Genomic DNA, 21,730 nt, shown 5'->3' on the forward strand with positions numbered 1-21,730 from the left:
GGCTGCGGCAGCTCGACCGCCGCTTCTCCGCTAACAAGCGCAAGGTTTTACTTGTAGTGGACAACTGCAGCGCGCACACCCGAGTGACAGGGCTGGGGTGCATCGAGCTTGTATTCCTTCCTCTGAACACGACGGCTACTCTGCAACCGCTGGATCAGGGCATAATTCAGCACGTAAAATGCAGATACAGGAAGCATGTGCTAGAACGGATGCTGCTGTGCAAGGAGGCAGGGCGAGAATACGACCTAAACCTCCTCAGTGCAATTCACATTTTAGTGCAAGCTCCACGCCGGCCGAGGTCATAGCCAACTCCTTCAGGCACAGCGGGTTTGTCCGCCCTGATGACTGTGACGTTCCTCCAGAGGTGACTGCAGAGGAAACCCCAGAGCCCACTGAAAATATGGAAAATGAAGAGGTGGATGACAGGCGCTTTGAATTTCTCCTACCTAGTGGTGTCCAGCTTGCAGACTACGTAGCAATAGACGATGATGCTGCCGTTGCTGGCCTGCTGACTGACAACGACATATCGAAAGTGCTCGACGGGGACGAAAATCATTCCGATGAAGACAATCGCGACCCGCCGTTGCGACGTTGCACCATGCAGGAGGCCCTCGCTGTACTAGAGGAATTTTGTGTGGAGTGCCGCGACAGTGAGCGTGTGCACCACCACCTGATGGGGTTGAAGAAAATCGTTCCCGTGCAAATTCTGGTGGCTAGGCAAACAAAAATAACGCAGTTTTTCATGCAATAAAGGTATATTTATGCCTCGTACATTTTTCTTGTTGTTTTCATGGTCCATTCGATAATTCAGAATTCGGTTAACTCGGACATTTTTTCCGGTCCCTTGAGATCCGGATTAACGAGGTTTTACTGTAACAATTATCAGTTATAGCAATGATATTTCCATGGCACTTCAATATTGTTATAAGTGGATTTGACTGTATTGCCACTCAATCATTAGAAAGTGTGATAGCAGCAAACGCCTTTTGAAGCGAGCGATGCTAAAAGCCCGTTTCATGATCACAGCTGACCGCGTGCTTCCATTGATGACTGATGGGTGCAAGAATGAACGACTCTCGCAAAAAAAAAAAAAAGTTTTCCTGCGAAATTCATAGCGCCCGTCCGAAGTCACAGCCATAGGCGTTGGCTGGGACCGCGCCAACAGTACTTATCCATATTTCTGAATTAACAGGGCTCGAATTATAGAGTATGTAGCTGCGAGTTTCAGAGGTAGTGCAGAAGAGAGAGCAGGCAGCTGCCGCTGCGGCCACCAACCCCTACCTTCAGGAACTGCTGGCTGCCACGCCAGTCATGGTGTCATTTAGGCTTTACCCACTTTTCCATGGCTTTACATGGCTCCATCTTCTGTTGCCGTTTTGGACGTGTGCAGCCTCTAACTAAACCACTCTTACGCGGAGGTTTTCTATTTTTTGGCCACATGCTGTGCACAAAGCAGCCCAGACGCGGCGTCGCATAGTGAAAATTATCTGTAGTCTGGACCCTACTCGCGTTCGAATTAACGGGCTTTTTTGTACACAGATCTCTATGGAGCTTGGCCAGACTAAGTAGTGCAGTCCGAATTATCTGAAAATTCGAATGATCGAGGTTTGAATTAACGAGCTTTTACTATTGCTGTCGTGCTTTATAACTTTTCCTTTTTTTGTATCTGTGAGTGTGTGTATTTAGTAAATTGCGTTGCTATTGAACTTGAGTATGTTTCATGCCTCCGGCCGACGGCCAGTCAGGCGTGGCCTTTATTGCCGGTCAGCAGTCTGACTCTTATTTCGCACACAGGGGAGAGGTCTGCCACTCCACCCCCTCAAGTGCATGGAGAGTGCAACAGTGGGCCACCCACCAATATCTCTTTTGCTCCTTAGTGTCGAGAAGTAAGCTGTTATGAAACTGAAACAAATTGCAGTTTCAATGATTAGCCCTGCAGCTGCAACGGCGTGGCTATCGCCCCTACCTAACATTTTTTTTCTCCCTCTTGGAGTAAATTACAAAACCACGCGAGTTTTCCATACATTTGCATGATCGTGCTATTCAAACCCACTTTGAAAAACAACCGCATTTGCCCTATGCACTACCTCTACAGTGAAATCTCGCTACTACGAACACCACATTAACAAATTTTTTAAGAATCCCTGGCAGATTTCCTATGTTTTCAATGTAAAACTATTTTAGAATTACGAATTTCAAGATAGCGAATATTTCAGAATAACGTACACATTTCACTTTTTCTTCTATAATCTAGGAACATCAGTATTACAGAGGTGGAAGCAGGCTCGAGCATTTTGGAGCAGCTTTGGGAGCAGTAGTGAAGCCATTTTTGAGCAGCTTTGGAACAACAAAACGAGTTTGGGAGCATTTAAATTAGGTTTCGGAGTATGTTTCCAAGGTCAGACGCCTTTGATAATTAGTTTTCTTTTTCTGAAGTACAAAATCTCCAATCTGATTCCTTTTTATACAGTAAAAGCTCGTTAATTCGACATCGATGGGACCGTGAAAAATTGTTGAATTATCCGACTGTTAAATTATCGAACAAAAAAAAAAAAAAAAAAAAAAAACACGAAATGAGCCCCTGGATGACATACCTTTATTTGGTAAAGAAGTTAGTTATCACCATCTGTTTTTCGGGCGAATTTGACCGGCGACAATAGCGCTAATCGCTGCCAGATGCTCCGTGGCATGCGCACAATCGGTAATCTGTTCGCAGAATTCTTCCAGAACGGACAGCGCTTCTGCGGCTTCTTTAACCGTGCGCTTCGATGGCGGGGGCAGCTGTTCACGATCATCTTCTGATGAATCGTCGTTGCCGGTACTTTTAACTTCCTGAATTATGTCGTCCCCAGTCAGCTGTCCAGCGACTGCGAAGCCATCATCGATGGTGATGTAATCAGCAAGCCGCCATCTGCAGTCTTTTCCTTTTAGCATTGAAGCTTTCACTGTCGAACGCCTCAAAGATGCTCTTTTCATTTTTGACATACGTGGCCAAAGTTGTCCTCTTCACTCCATACTTGTTCATCACGTCTTGGCGTGAAATGCCGTCCTTGATCGCCTTTAATATTTGCACTTTTGTGGCCAGGTCCTTCGCTTCATACTTCGGCCACTTTGCTGGTGTCGCCATCGCAGCAGCACTCAGCGTCAAGATGCGCAGGCACAGCCCTCTATATACACACGCAGCACAGTAAACACGTAGGCGAAGCGTGACCGTAGATGCAAAAAGCACGTGGCGACGACACACGCTGAGGCGAGGAAAGAACTAACTTCTGGCTGACCTCGCTCCCCTCGCGTCATTCTGCTGATGGCGATGACAGTGCGAATGGCGTACGCTGCCTTTTTTTTTTTTTTCAGCTTCACACTAGCGTCGCTCTTGGCCGTGTTTTTTCTTTTTTTTTTTAACCCTTCCGCAGTGAAATACGAAATAGTGGGCTACGGGGCTATGGAGCTACGTCAAATTAACCGACGCACGGCAAAATTTGGTCGAATTAACGAGAGTTTTGCCCCATAGACTTCTATGTATAATTGGAGGGACCTCGCGTGCACGTCAAATTAACCGATTTGCCGAATTAACGGGGGTCGAATTAACGAGCTTTCACAAGTTTAATGCCTTTCCAATTTCGCACTCATTTCTGACATGACAAACAGCCAAAGCATGTAAATATGTATAACACATGCCGACCTTAGCAAAATCTTGAAACAGACTAGCAGCAAATGCAACGCTTGCTGGTGTGCTTCATAACTGAACATCTAGTCTGACCTAATGCATTTACCTATTTTGATTTGATGGATTCAAATGTCGAGTCTACCACTTAGATGCACTCTAACTTGGAATTCAGATTAATGGGTATGACATTTCTGCTCCCTATATTGTGCATATCTAGTATTTCATTTTATTTATTTAGAATACACCTCAAAGCCCGCAGACATGGGGTATTACATGATCCCTTTTGATCCTATGCCTGGGCTGATAAATTTCTGATCACATGGATATTTCGTCTGCCAAAAAGGCGCCTTCAGACCACAATAACACGCCTTGACAAGCTTGGCACCAGTGCCGCTTGATTGTCTTGTCCGTTTGTAAATATGATAGAGGTCTACAGGAGTGAAAGCAGACTCGGGCATTTTGGAGCAGCTCTGGTCTGCAGACAGATAGCATTGAAGGGTAGCCTTTCCATCTTACAGCTTCTTTATTTCACTGCCTTCTGCCAATAGTTTATCATTCTTTGCTTGAGCAATGCTGGGGCTCATCTTTAATATTTTGGTGATTTATTTATTTATTTATTTCATAAATACTGCCGACTGCCCTTTGGCGGTCAAGGCAGGAGTGCACAAAGAAAAAAAGAAGAAAAAAAAATTACAAAGTAGTAACAACCAAATAACAGCAACACAGGGCGATTACAGTACGAGAACAAAATTCAATAAGACCAACGGGAAGCAAAAAAGTACAGGCAAATCATCCGACGTCAAACAGACTAAGTGAACAGAATAAAAACAAGGAAATCGAAATACACTGTGTACTAGACGCGCTACTGCGATACATGAGCCGAAACAGCAGACAAGAAAGATTCTGAAGATACCAGGTTGGTGATATCGCTTGGCAGTCGGTTCCATTCGGAAATGGTGCGTGGAAAGAAGGAACAAAAATATGCTTTTGTTCGGCATCGTGGCATCAAGATAGTCCGTTCGTGTTTGTTACGGGTGGGGCGTGTTGTGTTGTATTGCATGTAACTCTGAAAATTCAGTTTTGTTTTATTATGTATGATATTGAACAACATTTTTAGTCGGTGCTGCTTTCGATGGGATTCAAGCGTGGGAAGCCCAGATCTGTTGAGCAAATCAGATACCGAGACCTGCCGACTATAAGCGTGGTAAATAAACCGGAGTGCTTTCCTCTGGACGCCTTCAAGAATTTTTATATCCGTTTTTGTGTGCGGATCCCATACAGCGTCGGCGTATTCGAGCACTGGACGCACAAGTGATGTGTATGCTGTCAGTTTAGTTTTGCTCGTGCAATGCTTTAGGCGGTGCTTTAAAAACCGAAGTTTTTTGGACGCTGCTGAGACAATGGACTGGATGTGTGCGCTCCAGTTCAGGTTGGATGTCATGGTTACCCCAAGATATTTCACCTGAGTCACTGAGTTGATCGGAAGGCCATTGATTTTGTATGTGCATTGGAGCGGTTGTTTCTTTCGTGTTACTGTCATTTTTCCGCATTTTGAACTGTTTATACCCATTTGCCAAGTACAACACCAGCTAGAAACTGCTGTTAAGTAGTCGGCTAGGAGTGCCTAGTCTTCGACTGACGTGATATTATGGTATATAACACAGTCGTCGGCGAAGAACCGACAGCGTATGCGTGAGTTGAAGGACAGGTCGTTCAAATAAATAAGGAAGAGAAGCGGCCCAAGGACTGAGCCCTGGGGAACTCCTGAAAGTACTGGCGCTTTTGTGGAATGAGATTCAGATATCTGAACATACTGATGCCGCTGTGTAAGGTAGGAATCTAACCATTGTACTACTTGCCGATTATTTAACCACCACCTTATTTTTAACAAAAGATTGCCATGCGAAACCCGGTCAAACGCTTTTTCGAAGTCAATGAAAATTAAATCTACCTGTCCATTATTGTCTAGTGACATCATAATTTCATTTGTAATATGAATAAGCTGCGTCACTGTCGACAAGCCTTGCCGAAACCCGTGCTGGCTTTCAATAAAAAAACCGCTTCCCTCTAGGAATGAACTTATGTGCTTGAAAATAAAATGTTCTAATACCTTACTGGACGTACATAACAAAGAAATTGGCCTGTAATTTTTCACGCAAAGCTTGTCTCCTGGTTTGTGAATGGGTATCACCTTTGCTGTTTTCCAATCGTTTGGAATTTCTCCTGTCCTGAGACTTTCAGTAAAAATAATGAAAAGGTATTTAGCGCACCACTCAGCATATCTGTACAGAAAAGCGTTACGGATATCGTCTGGTCCAGAGGATTTTTTTGTGTTCAACTCCAATAGAGCCGAAACAATACCCTCCTCGTTAATAATTAGGTCTGGCAGATTGAAATGGCAAGTTCGAGATTCGGAGACTGAGTTGCTGTTACTCAGGAATACAGAAGAAAAGTGCTCATTGAAGGCAGTCGATAAGCAGAGGGAGTCGGTAACAACTGTGTTGTTAAGGAGAAGTTTGTTAACCGGGTCTTTTTTCTGTGACAGATGCCTCCAGAATTTTTGGGGGTCAGTTTTTAGAAAATTGTGCATCTTGACATTAAAAAAGTGGTACCGTGAAGATTTTTTTTTTTAACGCAGTTCAGCCCGAAGAGCCGGCAAAGCACCACCAACTTTATTGCTTGACCTTGATAAGCGCTTCACGCGACATTTTAACTGTATTATCTCGCGTGTTATCCAGGGACATGCCATTTTCAGCTTCTTATGTTTAAGCGGCACGTACTTGTTGATACATTGATGAACCGTACTTTTGAATTCTAACCACAAGTCGTTCACACTTGTACGCCCATCAGTGTATTTTTTTGCAAAGGATTCATACGTAAGTTCAAGCTGGTCTAGAACGCTTTCATCCTGAGCATTGTTAAAGTCGCGAAACACTTTTCTTGCCTGATGAACAATTACTGGTCGCAGCAATTCGCTTTTAAAGAGCACCGCTTCATGGTCTGATATTCCGGGAAAGACATCTGTCGAAAAGCCCAATTGACTAACAGGGTCCGATATAAATACTAGGTCAAGAAGAGAACTGGTATTTTCTGTAATGCGCGTAGGTTTCTGAACAACCTGGTTTAAGTTATAGTTGAAAGCAAAGCATCCGAGTTAGCACACAAATTTTGATCGCACAGAGAATCCCAGTTGATGTTTGGCAAGTTAAAAACGATAACATGGCTATAGCGCTTTGTATGTTCATTTAAAAAGTCGTGCAAGTTGTCCAGTACAGAAGTATCAGCATTTGGTGGTCGATAAATAACACCTATTAAAAGACTAAGCTGAAGAAGACGGAGAACAACCCAAACCATTTCAGTGTTGGTGTGATGTGGTATCAGCGTATAGTCAATGCCTTTCTTTATCAGAATAGCGACACCGCCCCCTCTTAAAGTGCGGTCGCGACGAACAATTTCGTATTGATCGGATGTGATAACTGCATCACTCGGAATTGCATCATGAAGCCATGTTTCTGTCAGAACAGCGGACCGTATGTCTTTCCAACACTCTTGAGAAGCTTCCTAGTGAGTGACAGCTAGGGCATACCAACCAATAATGCTTGAAGTATGGTTTTGTCGGCCGTAGGCCTGGCAAACTTGCCACTGACAAAGAGGCTCGAGGGTGAAGTACCTGCTTGGTTTCACAGCAGAACCATTAAAAATAACACGTGCAGAAAGTTTTCTTCCTAACGGCTCACAATAGTTTGCGCTACCTGCTTCACTTGCTCATCCCGCTTCTCTCCATCAGCGATTCAAAAGGCTGAGAGGTGATACGCTTGTTTCCCCACGATTATCTCCAACATACTAAATTTACTAGCGAACAAATATTTATTATACTCCATGCTTCCTTCCCTTGCAAAAAATTCATTTGTATTAAGCCCAATCACATTGTTCCCGTATTCTGCTGAATGTGATGGCAAAACATCGAAACAGCTAGTTTGGAGCAATATTGCATTTTGGAGCAGGATGGAGCAATTGGAGCAGCACTTCCACTCCTGGTATATTACGAATTCGGCTAAAATTAACAGCGCCGCAGCTTGCAACTCTCGCATGAAACAGAAACTGCTGTTTCTGTGTGTATGATCTGTGGGCTAGAGCTATCGCCATTAGCATATCTAGTACCAGCCCCTAGTGCCATCACGAAGCTGTGATTTATTACGCAGTAGCCAGTAGGCCTAGCTGCCTGCCGTTTTTCCTTTTGTGCTGTGTGTCGTTCGCGGTCAGGCATTCGTGCGATTCGCGTATGCGGCACGGTATTCTTTTTTTTTTCTTTTTTGCTGCGGATTATCTCATTGCGAAGTTTGTGCAAGATCTGACAATGATTGCAGCCAGCGAAAGTGCCAAGAAGATAGGAAAGCAGCTTTCGCTGCAAGAAATCGGCGTAGGAAAAAAGCGAATCGGCCTCTGCAGACCACTAGCATTGACCCACCGACCGCTGCGATCATTTTGAAAGACAGACGATTTTCAAACTTCAGGAAGCACTAAAGATGAGGTCATATCGAGCTCTGATAATTTTTTGCACATGGACAAAGTCCGTACTTTCATCGCTCGGTGCAATCATGCAAACGATGAGGTGTTGAGCAAAGAGGAAGGTTTATGTGCTGTAGCGGTGCAATGTAGTGCGCGGTCGTGTTTGCTGCATGCGGCAGAAGAAAATAATTGATTTATTCAAATAAATTAACTTTTAGTTAGTGCAACATTTTCATTTGAAGTTTCGTTTGTCCACACACGTGTCTACTGCCAAGGTATGCTATTTTCATACCTAGGTTTGACCACTGGCTTATAATAGCAAATTTTTCATTACAACAATATTTCAAAATAAAGAATAATTTTTTGCGGTCCCGCGGGATTCATCATACCGAGATTTGACTGCATATAACATCAGCCAGGAACGTTCACTGTATTCCTTTCGCATAAACATTCAAAGAAGCACCAAATAATTCCTTTCAGTTTTTCACGCTATTCCCAATTCCCACTTGATTCAGGAGCAAAGCTAGTCCATTTGTAATAAATTTGGCATCAAAAGGAGCACTGACCTGATTTACAGGGTTCAACAACTCGGACTTGGGCTGTCGCAGCAGAATACTCGAGAAATTTCGACAACTTGGGGTTCTTTGATGTGCATTGACATCGCACACTACACAAGGATGGGTGCTCACATTTCACATCTATCGAAATGTGACCACCACGGACAAGGTCAAACATGGGCTCACTAGCTGAGCAGCCTAACCTCTGAGGGCGGGTATTTGCACACCTAGGATGGCACTCACCTCCGTGGGAATGCCCATGCTGGAATGCGAAAATTCCGACCAGGTTCACCAGGAAACCCAGCACGGAGACGATGAACAGACGCTCATGCTTCACCTCAGGGGGTTCGATGGCTCTCTGAGAGAAGACAGTAAAACCTCGTCGGTAAGTGTTTAAAAAAAATATTATCCCGGAAAACAAATGATCTGAGATTTTGAAAATTTAACTGCTGAATGAGATGCATAAAAGTTCACTGCATTAGCATTTATAGACACAGCTCCTTTTTCAGCTCTTGCAGAATTCAGTCTGCACTTGTGCTGTCTTAAGTGCGGAAGAGATTTAGCAACAAATGAGGTTCATAGAATGATGAGCCTTAACCGCTTCTTTGCCGATGGTTTGTCGCTTTACACCAGTGACAAGTGGAGAAGCCATCATGATAGCTTACAATAGCCGTGTTTTTGCTCATTCTGTGTCCCCCAGACCTGGCCCACTCGCATGGATTGCTTCAACCCCATGCCCCTAAAGCACGACAAATAAGCCACCACATTTCTCCTCACGAAGTTGTGATTCCATGAGAACGGGCGCCTCGTATAAGTAACTGTGACGGATGAGCACCACTGATCAGTTTTTGATGTCATCAGCACTCGTTAGCACATGTCTGGTTGATTGCGAAACATATTATAAAAGCCACAATCTGTCGCAAATATCCGGGAACGTATTAAATGGGAGAAAAATAGTGTAACTCAATGGGAGACATTTTACTGCCCGCAATTTTGAGCGTATAACTGACAGATTATAAAGGTTCTGCTGTACTCTGTTGGATGCTCAACTACGAGTTACATTCACCAGCCTGCCAAAGCTGACCCAATGAATTCAAGAGGAGTAATTTGTCTTCAGCCCAAAGGGTGCACATCGCTGATGCCACAATCATATCTTGGGCTCGATGGGCCATAAATCCCTTCAGCTGTAAACAGCACTGCGTGAATGCCTATGGCATGTTCCTCCCCGTGAGACTCGTGTCACTGAGTACCTATTGCATTCTTTATTTTATTATTTCTAGCGTACAAATTTTCCATTTTAAATAAAAAATATTCCAGAATGAAGTAATCTAACACGAAAGGTTCCATCTGTAAAACATTGATCCATCTTGTCTGTGAAATGATGCTAAATACAATCTGAAGTTAACTTTTAGTGACAGGTTACCACGTTTAATGACGAACTGGCTACTCACAATCAAAACAAAGCTGCCGATACATATAAGAAAAAAGACAACGTACAGGTGCATTTGCAACCCACCCCTCTGTGAGCAGATAGCAACACGTCACAACAGCTTTTGCACATAGACCTTGAACCTTTGATGTTAGGCTGCATCATACCTACCAACCTAGTGGGGCCACAAATGGCGAGAATGTGTATCTATCTGCATGATTCTGTGTCCAACGAGTCTTTTTCTGAGGACCTTGCAGTAACACACATGGCTAGCTTCAAAAGTGTGTCAGAATAATTTTCCGCAAACCGTGGTCCAGACTGATGGCATCTTCAGAAGATGTCGAGCACACTGATGTGGTCTTGTAGTTTCAAATCATCTTTGCCACTGTGAGGCATGCCGACGCTGCTCTACACATTATGCAAAATGTTTCCCTTTTCTCGATGCCACGAAGAATGGACATTCAGAACACTGCAAAAACTGTCTTTGATAGCACCATGACTTGAATGACAGAATCCTGTCTTACACTGTGTATCAATATAACATGGTGTTGGGCTAGTTGGTTAATCATACTTGGTAAGAAGACAGCGCAAAAATGACAACCGCAGGAGAGGACACGGGCAGGAGTTTTACCATAAAAGCAAGTTTTGCTCGAAGCTTTCCACATCAAAAAGAAAGCAGACCACTGCATCCCTCTATAAACTTGTCCTCGGCTGAGCGCAGTTTTCTGGAAAGATTTTGCGGTTCTTTCATTTCTATTTTCCTTCACTGTTGTATCCGGCCTCTGACAACCTTTAAGAGGCGATAAAACCAGAGGCGCCGCTGTGTACCTCCTCGTGAGATCCCACCTGCACTCATGTATCGTTCCTTTTTCTCACGCGCCCCATCTATAACGGACACATATCGTGCCCCCTACAGCTTGGTGACTCAGACATTATACGTAGTATGTACATAATGGAGAACGAAGTGAACGCTGCAACGACCAGCAACGACGCCCCGGTATCTCACTTCTTCGACGGTGACATCCAACGTTCCAGCGCCCGGTGCAGCCATGGGCGCTGTTTCAAACTTTCAACTGTGCCTGCCACCATTTTGGCCAAAGAACTCCGCCGTGTCGTTTATGCAAGTCGAAGCCCTCTTCGATCTGAGACAAAAAACATTGCAACCCGTGAAGTACTTATATGTTGTCTCAGCACTTTTATCGGAGGTAACTGATGAATTCGACGTGATGAGAGCTCCCCACCCGACCACACCCTCCGACCATTTCAAGGCCACGGTGATTACGTGCAAAACAGTGTCGGAACGAAGCTGCCTGCAGCAACTCCTCAGCGTAGAGAAACTTAGCGATCATCGACCGTCACAACTCTTACACCGGATGCGTCAGCTCCTCGGAGACCGTACTCAAGACGCAGGGAGCCCGCTGTAACGCGAGTTTTTCCTACAGCGTTTGCCTCAGACGCTTGTGGTGGTTTTGGTCTGCTGCAGATGATATGCCTCCCGACAAACTGGCTGAACTCGCAGACTGCGTCAACAACTACACCAGAGTAAGCTCCGTGGCGTCTTCGACTACCATGACAACGGACCTCGAGACTCTGCAGTCTCGGCTCGAGCAGAAAATTGATCGACTTGCGGACTCCCTGGCAGGAATGCAAACTCCCACGCCTCGCCGCCGTCGATCTGTTCGTGGTGGTTCACGCTCACATTCCCCCTGTTTCCATTCAAGCTTCAGCTCCGGAGGCTACTGCTGGTACTGCACAAGGTTCGGCGCCAGCGCTGCGAAATGTGAGCCTTGTCGCTGGCAGGGAAACATGGCAACGAGTCACTAATGGCAGCGCGTGACTCAACCACTACACCAAGCCGCCTCTTCTACAGCACAGACAGGAACACAGGGCACCACTTTCTGGTGGACACTGGTGCCGAGGTGAATGTCATTCCTGCCTCGCGCCTCGACCAACAACGCTGCCCGAGGACTCAGTCTCTGCAAGCTGTGAATGCATCCACAATCGCGACTTATAGCCAGCGTTCGCTCAACATCGACTTGGGTTTGCATCCATATTTCGATGTATTTTCGCTGTCGCCGAAGTGTGCTTTGCCATATTAGGTGCGGACTTTCTCACTCACTTTGGTTTGAACGTAAATCTCCACTTCCGTCAACTTGTAGACTGTACGACCAGCCTGTTCGTGCAAGGTATTCTCGCACCTGCGTCCACTCCTATACAAGCAGCTCTGCCTTTGCCAACATCAGAGTTTATCGCGATCCTCAAAAATTTTCCCGAACTTACTAAACCCTGCAACCTGGAACTACCTGTGCGACACACTGCGACTCACCACATCGTCACCACGAGACCTCCGGTGTCTTGTAAGCCACGATGTTTTGCTGGAGAGTGCCTCGCCACAGCTCGCAGGGAGTTTGACCACATGCTGCAGTTAGGCATCATTCACCCTTCATCAAGCAGCTGGTCATCCGCTCGGCACATGGTGCCCAAGCGTGACCCTGGAGACTGGCATTCTTGTGGAGACTAAAGTGCGTTGAACGCCCGCACAGTTCCCGACCGGTACCCGCTCCCTCACATTCATGACTTTGCAGCCACTTTTGCTGGAAGCACCATATTTAGCAAGATTGACCTAGTCAAGGCTTATCACCAAATTCCTGTTGAGCCTGCGGACAGACCGAAGATAGCCATCACCACACCTTTTGGGCTGTTCGAGTATGTTCGCATGCTTTTCGTGTTACGGAACGTCGGCCAGAAGCAATTCATAAATGATGTCATCCGTGGTCTGCATTTTGTCGTTGCCTATCTCGACAACCTACTAGTGGCCAGTTCGTCACCCAAGCAGCACGCTGACCATCAGCAGTTGCTGTTCTCAAGACTTAAGGAGCACGGATTAATCATCAATACAGCAAAATGAGTATTTGGCGTTGCCTCCGTTGAATTTCTCGGACACCTTGTCACTCATAAGGGAACCTAATCACTAGACAGGAAAGTTCAAGCGTTGCGCGATTTTCCGCTCCCCACGTAGCTTCGCAAGCTCCGTGAATTTCTCTGGCTTCTAATTTTCACCGTTGATTCCTGCCAACTATAGTCCACATGCTGAAGACCCCGAAGGCACCATCTGCATCTTTAGAGTGGACACCCAAAGCAGAGGCTGCATTTGTACAAGCCAAGAATACCCTGGTGAACGCCTCTCCTTGTGCATCCCTTAAACAACGCACCAATGAGGCTCATCACGGACATGCCATTGGTGCAATTTTGCAACAACTCCAGGAGAACTTGTGGTACCCACTTGGTTTCTTTACACAGAAGTTGAAGCCAGCAGAAACTCGGTACAGCACATTCAACAGCGAACTCCTTGCTGTCTACCTTAGCATTTTTTACTTTCGCCATCTGCTCGAAGGCAGCGTGTTACTCGTACTAACGGATCACAAGCCACTGACATTTGCTTTCCGCGGCAACCACAGCACGTGCATGCCACGTCAAGTTTGGTGCTTGAATTTCATCTTTGAATTCACAGTTGACCTCCGGTACATCGAAGGACCCATTAATGCTACTGCCGACGCTCTGTCGCGTGTCGATGCGCTTTCTGCTAGTGCTGTGGATTTCGATGTCATCGCAAAGGCACAATGGATTGACAACCAGCTTCATGACCTGCGTTCTGGGTCCACATCTCTCTCAATATCTGAGTTGCCACTGCCATTCTCCTCTGGTACGATTGTTTGCAACAAGTATTCTGGCTGTGCCCGTTCATTCGTACCATCTTCACACCACCGTCAAGTCTCTGGCAAGCTACATTACTCGAGCCATCCTGGCGTTCGTGCCACTTAGCGCCTCATCACCTCTCATTCTGTGTGGTCCGGCATCAATGCCGATGTCCGGCGCTGGGCTCGAGAGTGTCAGCGCTGCTAACGTGCAAAGACTACCTGATACACTAAGTCCCTGCTGCAACCCTTCCGGCCACCTGGCTCGCGATTCGACCATGCTCACATCGACATTGTCGGCCCATTGCCTTCGTCATGTGGTAAACGCTACATCCTCACCTGTGTTGACCGCTACACGCGCTAACCTGAAGCGTTCCCGGTCTATGATATTATGGCGTCCACCGTGGCGTATGTTTTCATAGCCGATTGGATCTCCCGATTGGATCGCCCCATCATCATCATCAGCCTGACTATACCCACTGCAGGGCGAAGGCCTCTCCCATATTTCTCCAATTAACCCGGTTCTGTGCTAGCTGCATCCACTTGACCCCTGCGAACTTCTTAACCTCATCCGCCCACCTAACTTTCTGCCACCCCCTGCTCCGCCTTTCTTCCCTTGGAATCCAGTTTGTTGCCCTAAGCGACCATCGGCTATCCTCTTTTCGCACTACGTGTCCCGCCCATGCCCATTTCTTCTTCTTGATTTTCATTAGAATGGCAGTAACTTGAGTTATTTCTCTGACCCAATCTGCATGCTTCCTATCTCTTAATGCTACTCCTACCATTTTTCGTTTCATAGTCCTCTGCGTTGTCCTCAACTTAAGTAGAACCCTCTTGGTTAGCCTCCACGTTTCAGCCCCATAGATGAGTACAGGTAAGATGCAACTGTTGTATACTTTCCTCCTGAGCGATACCGGTAAGCTGCTTGTCATAATCTGCGAGTGCTTGCCAAATGCGCTCCATCCCAATCTTATTCTTCTTGTTATACCTTTTCATGGTCCGGATCTGCGGTTACTACCTGTTCTAAGTAGACATATTCTCCTACTACTTCCAGTGCTTTGCTACCTAACGTATACTGCTGTTCCTTCCCGAGGCTGTTGAACATTACCTTAGTCTTCTGCATATTGATTTTCAAGCCTGCCTTTCTACTTTTCCTGTCTACGTCATCAATCATTATTTGCAGTTCATCCCCCGAGTTACTTAGTAAGGCAATGTCATCAGCAAATCGCAGATTACCGAGGTATTCTCCATCTACCTTTATCCCTAACTGCTCCCATTTCAAGTCTCTGAATACTTCCTCTAAACAAGCTGTACCCCAGGCTGCCCCAGCGTGGTACCGACTGCGGACGACAGTTTGAAAGTGGCCTATTCAGAGTGTTCACAAGCATTCTCGGCATCTGCCACATCCAAACAACTGCATACCATCTTTCCACAAATGGCATGGTGGAAAGGCTCCATTGGCAGTTGAAGGCCGCTCTCATCGCGCGCAACGCTCGAACTTCAAGGGTTAACGACCTTTCGCTTGTTCTCGGTATATTCGGTTGGCGATAAAGGAAGACCTTGAGTGACTGCTGCCGAAATGGTCTACGGGACCATTCTACGTTTACCCGGTGAATTCTTCGCCTCACCTGCAGCACCCATTCTCTCGCCTCCTGCCTACACTGAGCAACTTCGGTCACTACACCACCTCGACAACCCTCAACTTATGACGTTTTTGTGAGCAAGGACCTGACTTCCGCAGCTTACGTTTTCGTACGTCGCGAAGGCATCCAGCCCTCCCTCACTGTACCGTATGACGGCCCGTTCGAAGTATTACAGCGTGGAGACTTTCACTACGTCTGTGAATGGCCGTGAGGATGTGGTTGCAATCGACCGTGTGAAACCGGCGTACATGGCGAATTCGTGTGTATCTGTTTCATTTCTCACTTCTCCGCCGCCAGACTCCTTGGTTCCCTCCACAGAGTGCCCCGCGACCAAACACGTGTCCTGGGAATTAGCTCGGCAAAACCGACCTTTGCGTCTACGGGGGGGGGGGGGGATCCTCTCCACAGCCAGCGGATGTAAGCAGCGGCCCCGGCACGCACGGTGCGCCACGTGAAATAAAAACCACAAGGCTGCTGCCCACCTGCTCGGAGGTGGCACTCATATATTGTTCCTTTTTCTCACATGCCCTGTCTATAACGGACGCATATCGTGCCCCCTACAATTCATATTTGTTATGTTAGTCAACAATCACTGCTCCCAAGTGTGACATGATTGCTTGTATAAATGCGACTTACAAAAGAAAAAAAGAAAGTGTCCTTTTGTGTCGTGCCCTCTCCTGTGGTTGTCATTTTTGAGCTGTCTTCTTACCAAGCATTACACTGTGTACCACACACAGACAGGCTAGCTAACCCTAAACATGCACAAAAGCAGCTGCAACAGAGCAAGCATGAAATGTAACCAGCCACAGCTATTCTGGCTTGATTTGGCTTTGTTTGGCTACTTAGGTCCTGATGCTGGAAATGGTGATGCAATTGCACATCCCGATGTGCCAGTATAGCAAAAAACGACTCTTGCATGGGGAGAGGCAACTTAATGGGAGGGTTGGCAGGTATGCAACAAGGCACTTCATTACCACGTGGTGTTCCTAAAAAATCCCTTTCAGTCTTGACATCAAGGCTGTTGCTATCAAATAAATGATTGCGGAGGCAGAAAAAAAAAAAATGTGGATCATGCATGGTTCTGTAAACCTCTTAACCCCTTCAACTATCCTAAGCTGTACTAGTCATGGGCAAAATCATCAATGACGAGTCACAGTCATCTGGCCCAATGTTTTGCTGCTCCCAAAGCCAAAGATGAGTTACAATCGGGAATTGGTTGAAATTTTCAAACCCCAAGGCAGATAGCTGTCCATATTATGTCTCATTTCATGTCATTAGGACATTTTAAAATCAGAATTACATAAACAAAGTCAATACACCTTAAAAGAATTTGGAGGTTTTGGTATTTTTTAGTTAATTTGGCAGAGCTTGTTAAAGGGCTACCTGGCATCTGGTATGCCGCTGAATGTTGACACTGATCGCAGGAAGAGGAAAAGAGTGGTTCTCACCTCCACTGCCTCGGAGAAGATGAAGAAGGCAATGAAGAGCAGGAACAGACCATTGACAAAGCCTGCCACCACCTCCGCACGCACATATCTGCACAGCAGGCATCCACAAGCTTATCATCACAATCACAACTGATGTTTAAGTCATTTGGCTCATTCCTGAAATGTCAAAAACCCATGTATAATACAAGGCTTTTTCTCCCCCCAGATTTATCGCACAAGATTTCCGCCTCACATTATATGCAGATCCCAACAAACTTGATTCTAAACTTGCAGTTCCAGACTTATCAGCATCAAGCTTCCAGTGAGAGGGGGCGTTGGGTGCTTCGATGGTTTCAGTTTCCCCATGCTGACCCCACATCCTTTGCGACCCCAGCATGACCAAGGTACTTGCGATGCACATGCAACCAGAAGCAGGTCACACGAAGTAGGAATGGCAAAAACAGCACTTGGCATTTTGCCAGAGTCAGGCTGGTCACGCCCTGCAGCTAAATCATTCCCCCGGGATCGCGCTTTTGAGAAATGTGGAATAACAAATGTGTTTAGAAATACCGAAGAAGCGTTTCTAAAGAAAGATGTCATGAAAACATGGAATCAGAACCGGCAGCTTGTGCGCTGCCATCCTGTGTCCGAGCTGGAAACGGACTACTCGTTTACAAAAACCATGTGGCTTCCACTACTGCCGGGACAAATACAGTCGAACCTCCATATAACAAAGTCCTACTTGCAGCCGAAAATTTCGTTAGATCGCAAATTTCGTTATGTCAAGGTTGCTATGTTTTAGCTGCCCAAATGAAGTAACAGTTTCATGAAACACTGCTGGGAACAAGTAAATTACGAATGCAAGAAATAAGCAAGAAATTCTAGCAATAACAGCGCTAACAAGGGCATCAGATGTTATTTTGTATATCAAGAGCACATAATGAGTGATAGCAAACGGACATAATGAGTGATAGCATAATTTCTTTCCACTTGCGCAAAGAGCAAGCACCGCCAGATGTTGCCACTGGTAAAATCATCATCCAATGTTTGTAAACGGAGACAAGAGTTAATACGAGTCTCTAGCTCAGCTGATCTAGGGACTTTAATGGGAAAGCTGTCCCTATTATAGTGAATTAGATGAGTCCATCGACTACGCTGGCGCGGCCAATTTGGGTGCAGCAATCTTTTGCAGAGGCTTCATGTAGGCGTACCATATTTACTTGCATAAGAATCCCTCTCCCACTTTTGCCACTGAGAACTTGAACAAAAAAAAAAAAACGCTAGTTGTTAGCGGGCAGCGAGACCATTACGGTGTCTCTTGGCGTTAGCTTTAGTGGTGGGGTGAGAAGGAGGGAGGGAGGACACTGCAGAGTGTCGGCGGCCTTGAGAGAAGTGCCTGTACTTGGCCCGTTCTGTTGCGTAATCCTGGTTTTCAGTATGTTCACTTTATCATGCAGCAATTGGGGTGGGCAGCGCTGTTCACTACCACAAAATCAAATTGTTGGAAGGTTGCTAAAAGCCGGCATCACGATCATGGCTGACCATGTACTTTCTTAACACTCTGTCATTCCGATTGGTCAGTGACATCATGGCATGACACGTCCTATAAAACTTCTGCACCGCGGGTTTTGTATGCACACGACGGATGGTGCGGCGGTACGCCAATGTCATCATCATTTGTTTCGCTTGCAGATCCCAGACTGCCGGCAAAATTGGTGTGTAAAAGGGCAGATGTAAAATGCGATGTGCCAGGGCTCACGTTTTCGTTAAATTGCCGACAAAAATACATGGTTTTTAATGGGGCAGAGATTGAGATATATAAGAAAAATTTGTTACATGCAAATTTCGTTACATTGAGGTTCATTATATCGTGGTTCAACTGCAATACTTTTTCATCTTTTTTTGCTTGCATTATAAACAGATGAAAAGCTTTTTTCCGATTTCCTCAATACCAAATTTACACCCCGTATCATATGCGGGACCGTATTATACACGGGTTTTTGCGGTATTTGCAAAACATGGAGAATAAAATGCACACAGTGCACAACCAGCTTTCTGTACACAGAGCCTGCTGCTGAAGAACGTAAATACTGAAAGAACCCAAGGAAAGCTGTGCTGTTAATATTACCAAGCTGAATTATATGGCAGCATTCATCAATAACAAATTTTTTAAGCATTGAAAAGCTAGGCCTTGGGACGTAGCACTAATGTATCAGTGGGCATGGTAGCATGGTTAGTGTATCTAGGAGAAAGTAAACTTTTGGCATTCCTTATATACTATACATGATTTCACAAAGGGATGAAGGGCGCTGCCATATTGGGGCTCTGGGCTGCTCTCGTAGCATATGAAAGAGATTGCCCCCCTTAATAAAGCCTAAAGTTTGATGAAATCTCGTCTGGTCAGATAGCAAAGTCATTATTAGTACCAAAAAAGGAAAACACCGACCAAAGGTTTGGGTCAAAAATGTAGACGTTTAGACTTCCATACAGAAGCCTTGTTCACTGTATGAAGTCGAAACGTCTACATTTTTTACCTAAACCTTTGGTCGGAGTTTTTCTTTTTTTGGTACTATAATAATGCCCCCCTTAATAGTCCAGCTGAACTGGTTCGTCCAAGGGTTGTGAAATGGTCTATATATTTAAAACTCAGCAAACCTTTATGTGGTGAAGTTGACATTATCAAGTTTTCCAATTCCCCAACGCTACCCCCTTGAAATATGTGCAGTGTTTGTGAACTTCATATAACAAAAGCGGTTAAACTTGATATAACAAATTTGCTATGCTGGCAGTTTTACACTAACTGAAATCTGGCTGAGCCACATTTCATTTACCATAAAATATTCTGTGCTTGCAGTTTAGACTAATGGTGCTTCACCGAGAACTTGGCTGCATGATCTCACTCGTATTACTTATTTCTGCTGCCATTCTGCTGAGTTACCACAAGAAAACCTCATCTAATGGAAGCCTGCACCTAACGATACACTGTGTAGATTCCTCAATTTTGCTAAATTTCGATTTAATATCAAAATGTTTAGCAACTATCTTACAGTTCAACACGCTCAGGTATCCACTATGTACGTGCTCTTGCTCTAAGGGTAAACGCTTTGTTGAAAATTGGTGACTGCACCGCGTGCTCTCAATTTTCTTCCCGTTTTCATTTCTGTAGCCCATGATTTCCTCCCGATGTTCATCAGTGCATGCTGGACTCTCAGCACGAACACCCATGTGCTTGGGACAAAGTGAAAGAGGATCACCCATATGAGAAGCGCTCATTGGCCCGCCACTTGGTGATGACGGAGGCTGCCAGTCCAGCAAGCAGAGCTGTGCAGTCGAAGAACATGTGGAATGAATCGGAGATGAGGCCCAGGCTGGGGAAAAAATAAAGAAAAGTAAGTGGGACAAGCTGCTTTCTCTCCATAACACAGCTTGGAGTGAGAAAATTCACAACAACAAAAAACATGCTCCATAATGCAATGAACACGTCGGATAAAAGTAGTACACTAGCACCACTTTACACATCAATAATAAAAACCTTATTATGAAAATTACGATCATTACCTAATTAAAGTTGACAAATTATGGCTGCTTCTGAGAGTAATAGGAACATATAGATGGGAACAACCAAGGTGCATGCTATAGTAAATTAATAGCTATGCAACTACTCCCATAACCTGGCTCTGATATTTCAGGCTGTTTTGCTGGCAGGGTTAGATTTTGCATTGAGCAATCTTTCATCAGGACTCCTGTGTTTCTGGCAGCTGTTGCTTTTGACATTACTATCGATAGGTGTGCTAAAAAATTAAAGAGCACTGCAGAATCTCCATTGGAGTAATGCGAAAGCACAGATGCTGCTGTTGGTTGCTTCTGGTTACGTCTAGTTGCTTAATTCACTTCTTGTTTACTCATTTTAGTATTTGGCACTTTTAATTTGCATGCCAATCCCTTCCTATGCCCTTTTTCGGCTCTACTGCCGGTTGCGTGACGTCACATCCTTGACGTCACCCTAATTGACTGAATTAACTATTTTAGTCTTTGGTACTTACAAATTGCGTGCCAATCCCTTCTTACGCCCTATTTTGGCTCGCCCTCAGGTTGCATGACGTCATCCTGGATGTCACCTTAATTGACTGATTTAATTAACTATTCAGAATTTGATATATCTTGATGTCATCCTGATTGACTGGTTTAATTAATTATTTTATTATTTGATACATTCAAATGTGGTGCCAAGCCATTGGCTAATGATACCATTTTTGCCTTTACTTTTACATTTTTTGCCTCTAATAATTACTTAACTTATTGGTATATTTTTTCGGACAATATTATTTCACCGATTGACACCACTCATTAACCTTTACCACTTCTCAATTACTGACAACTGCTGTGGACATGTTCTGTGGACGTGGTCTACGGATAGAAATCTGTGAACATAGTGAAGCAATGCTTTCGCATAAAAAATGTTTTGGCAATAATGTCCAAAACTAATATGACAACACAAACACAGCTGGATGATCACAGCCATGAAAGGCTGCTTATCAACTTGAATATAACTTGACTCAACTCCATTTCAGCTATGCGGAAACTGCCTGCCAAGCCAATTGGCTGGGAGTCTAGTCTTCCACAAGCACTTCTCGCACCGACTGCACTCACTATGGGCTGATTGAAAAGTCTCGAAGTATGCTGTTGACATTAGCCCCATGTGGCTACACAAAATATGCAAAAAGGCACGATGTTTTTTCTTTTTAACGAAAACCTTTATTGCCCCACTTGTCTTTAGGAGTGGACACTGCATCCCTCCTCTAC

At 45.1% G+C, this 21,730-nt stretch overlaps 1 protein-coding gene across 1 annotated transcript in view; it reads right to left on the reverse strand.

Annotated features, from left to right (window-relative positions):
- ZnT86D (solute carrier family 30 member 7) overlaps positions 1-21,730 on the reverse strand; it is a 72,390-nt gene that overhangs the window by 40,946 nt on the left and 9,714 nt on the right. The window contains exons 3-5 of the mRNA XM_084576047.1: positions 20,182-20,295; positions 16,949-17,036; positions 8,977-9,091 (exon numbers count right to left, since the gene is read on the reverse strand). Of these exons, the coding sequence (XP_084432173.1) occupies positions 8,977-9,091; positions 16,949-17,036; positions 20,182-20,295 (317 nt within the window). The remainder of the gene's footprint in view (positions 1-8,976; positions 9,092-16,948; positions 17,037-20,181; positions 20,296-21,730) is intronic.

Source organism: Amblyomma maculatum, chromosome 8, assembly GCF_055883805.1.
Source record: "Amblyomma maculatum isolate TAMU_Amacu chromosome 8, ASM5588380v1, whole genome shotgun sequence".
Classification (NCBI taxonomy): domain Eukaryota; kingdom Metazoa; phylum Arthropoda; class Arachnida; order Ixodida; family Ixodidae; genus Amblyomma; species Amblyomma maculatum.